This window comes from Monoraphidium neglectum (genome assembly GCF_000611645.1).
Source record: "Monoraphidium neglectum strain SAG 48.87 unplaced genomic scaffold scaffold00051, whole genome shotgun sequence".
NCBI lineage: Eukaryota > Viridiplantae > Chlorophyta > Chlorophyceae > Sphaeropleales > Selenastraceae > Monoraphidium > Monoraphidium neglectum.
Window position 1 is genome coordinate 17,999 of NW_014013577.1, and position 3,290 is coordinate 21,288.

Sequence of the window (3,290 nt, forward strand, 5' to 3'; positions counted from 1 at the left end):
GGGGGCTGGGTCTTGGGGGCAGGGATGGTCGGCGGGTGCCAGTCTAGTGTACAAGCCCATCATAGTACTGAATGGGGTACAATGTGTTTGTGGGGGGACCAGGGAGTTGTGGGGATATGAGTGATCTTGCAATGAGTGTGTGTGTGTGTGTGTGTGTGTGTGTGTGTGTGTGTGTGTGTGTGTGTGTGTGCATTATTGTGTGTGAAGGCAACTGGAGGGTACAGGGCGTGCCAGGCCGTCCTATTGACTGGTGTGCATCACTCACGGGTGCCCACCTGACACGATCAATAATCTCAATCGCTACCACCACCCCTCCACCCACCCACAGCCGCGGGCCGCGGCAAGCGCGTGGCTGTGGTGACCGTCCTGTCGCGGGACGGCGAGAAGCGTGTGTTTGAGGCCAAGCTGGTGGGTGCTGACAAGGCGCGCGACCTGGCAGTGGTGCAGGTGAGCGGTGCGCGGTCGTGAGCCGCCCCCTGTCGTTCTGGGCTGGGGGTTTCCTTTGGCCGTGGCACTTTGGTTGGGCAACACGTGGAATTGAGAAGGGCCGCAACAAGACTGGCCGAACTCACCGTTCAAACCGAAACGACATAGGGTTTCTGCGCTAAAGATTTAGCCACGCAACTAAGAGTTGCAAGCGGCCATGTCAGAGTCGCACGCGTGGGGGCCGCTGCTGGAGGCTGCAATTGCCAAGTAAGCCGACCGCTCTGCGCCCACCCTCTGTCAACCCCTGGCCACCTGCCCGCGCGCCCTTGCCCCCGGCCGCAGCTCACTGCGCCGCCGGACAAGCTGCAGCCGATTACGCTCGGCCAGTCCGCCGGTGTGCGCGTGGGGCAGCAGGTGCTGAGCATTGGCAACCCCTTTGGCGCCTTTGACCACACGCTCACTACGGGTGAGGGCGCGCCGCCAAGCTCCGCAACCATCACGAAGGGAAGATGCTGATCATTTCCTGCTGACGCGCCACGCCAAGTGGGCAGTGCGGCTTTGCGCGTGACCTTTCTCGCCGCAAAGTTTCCCAGACGCAATGTTGCTGGCCGCGGCGTTCCCTCGGCTGACCCCGTGCTCGACAGGCGTCGTGAGTGCCCTGAATCGCGACATCCGCTCCCAGACTGGAAGCATCATCCCCGGCGGCATCCAGACCGACGCGGCCATCAACCCTGGTTCGGGGGACGGATTGCGGGGGGGGGGGGGCTTGGCGCCTTAGCAGGGTGCCTTGGCAGAGTTGGCTGTTCCCCATCCGCCTCGCACAACCCATCTGGCACTCACCTCTCAGGTGTGCCAGTCGCCATGGGGGCCAACCAGAGGTTGGGGCAAGATCCCCACCCACACTCGCTTGAAACCTCCAGCTGGCGCATGTCACCGGCCAGCGTCCAAACCTCGCCCTGAACCCTGTGGTGGTGCAACCACCCCCCCCTCCTCCGGGGTCCGACCAGGCAACTCTGGCGGGCCTCTTCTGTCCAGCGCGGGGCAGCTGATTGGCATCAACACCGCCATCTTTACCAGTGAGGGGCCAGCCGCCGGGGCCGCCGCCCTGGCACAGACAGGGCATCCGCCCTGCCACAGCCGTTGCCCCGTGACGCCGCCCTCCCTGATTCGCTGGGCAGGGCGCTACCCTTTGCCCTTCCTCCTTTCTCCAACCAGCTAACTGCGTGTCAACCTTGAACACCCTTGGACACATATGGGCTTGGTCCTGTGGTCCTCGGTCCTCCATTGCAGCCCCCCCCCCCCAAAAGCACTCCCCTGTACCCTCTTGCGCCCCGCCCGTCGCCCACTAACCGCTCCGCAGACACTGGAAGCTCAGCGGGCATTGGCTTTGCCATCCCGGTAGACACCGTGCGGGCGGTGGTGCCGCAGCTCATCGCCAGCGGAAAGGCCGTGCGCGCGGGGCTCAACGCACAGGTGCGTCCACGCACACATCGCACCGCACATGACAGATTGTGCTCTCTCTTCAGCCGGCAACCTCTGTACTCATCAAATGGGCACAGGGCGTCTGCCTTGCGCTTGCTTTCCCTTGGCCTCCCGTTCTCCCAGACCACGCTGCTCGCAGGGCCCAGCCCAGGACGCGAGCTAAGCTAAGCCTGAGAACATCTCAGCTACGCCCCAACCGCCCCTGCGACCCCGCCCCTCAACCCCAGATTGCGAGCGACCAGGTGGCTCAGAAGCTGGGGGTCAGGGCGGGCGCCCTGCTGCAGAGCGTCACACCGGGCGGCGCGGCCGCCACAGCGGGGCTGCTGGCCACGCGGCGTGGCCTGGGGGGCATCATCCCGGGAGACACCGTGCTGGCGGTGAGCTGCTGTTGTGGGAATTGAAGGTATTGTGCCGCCCTTGAACCCTGGAGAGTTCTAGGGCTTGTCAGGCTGCCGTGTGGGTTGTCTGTGGCAAGTTTTGCTCTCTGAACGCTGCAAGGTTGGGCCTGTGCTGCGGGACCAGCGAAACGGCCATTTCCCCTTGATAGCTCGCGCAGCCGCGCAACTCGGCCGTGCCAGCAGCTGCCCGCCCAGCAGCTGCCTGTGCGGGCGTCCTGGCGTCGCTGTGATTCCACCAGCGCTTTGCTGCTCATACCGCCCGCCCTGTGGCGCCGCACCTTACCCGGCAAAGGTCGACGGGCGCCTGGTGGGCAGCCCTGCTGGCCTGCTGGGAGCATTGGAGCAGTTCAAGGTTGGCGACAAGGTCACATTGCTGGTGGCACGCGCCGGGGACCAGGTGCGCCGAGGTGCTTTCCATCGTTTGACTATTAGATTTTGTTTGGGATAAGGGGCGTTGCCTTGCGCCTGGCAGGGTGGCTATGGCTGTATCAGGTTGCGGCCGGTATGCAGCATCGTGAGCTGACGCTGAAGTGGCCTTCCCCATTCACCCAACTCTTGTATGCTGTGAGTGTGCCTGGCACTTGTCACTGCCATTCCTCAATGCCACCAGGGTGACCGCAAAGAGATTCAGGTGGAGGTCACCCTGCAGCCGGAGTGACTCCCAAGTATGTCATCCGCAGAGTATGGGCTTGAGGCTCCCAAGTCGCTGTCTTAGAAACCTTGCTCGTTCGCGCCAAAAACTCCACCTGCGACGTCGAGACGTTTGTGCATGCCCTGGCATGCAGGTGGTGGTGTGTTGTCCGTTTTGCTGGCGTTAATAGGCAGCTGCCAGCTCCACATGCATCTTGTATTTGTCACTTTTTCGCATGACCCTTTGGGAGCTGTAATGCTCTCTTATGTCGAGTGGCTCAAGCCTTCTCCCAATTGTCCAGGCACGACAGGGGAGGAAATTTATGCTGCGTGTGGCGGGTGAGACATGGCCGG

General features: G+C 63.0%; 1 protein-coding gene across 1 annotated transcript in view; it reads left to right on the top strand.

Annotated features, from left to right (window-relative positions):
• MNEG_0598 (Protease Do-like 8) overlaps positions 1–2,964 on the top strand; it is a gene marked incomplete at both ends in the record, with an annotated part of 4,419 nt that extends 1,455 nt beyond the window's left edge. Inside the window, 8 exons of the mRNA XM_014050914.1 lie at positions 329–447; positions 769–892; positions 1,071–1,160; positions 1,434–1,502; positions 1,787–1,899; positions 2,136–2,285; positions 2,599–2,703; positions 2,917–2,964. Of these exons, the coding sequence (XP_013906368.1) occupies positions 329–447; positions 769–892; positions 1,071–1,160; positions 1,434–1,502; positions 1,787–1,899; positions 2,136–2,285; positions 2,599–2,703; positions 2,917–2,964 (818 nt within the window). The remainder of the gene's footprint in view (positions 1–328; positions 448–768; positions 893–1,070; positions 1,161–1,433; positions 1,503–1,786; positions 1,900–2,135; positions 2,286–2,598; positions 2,704–2,916) is intronic.
• Positions 2,965–3,290: the final 326 nt, after the last annotated feature.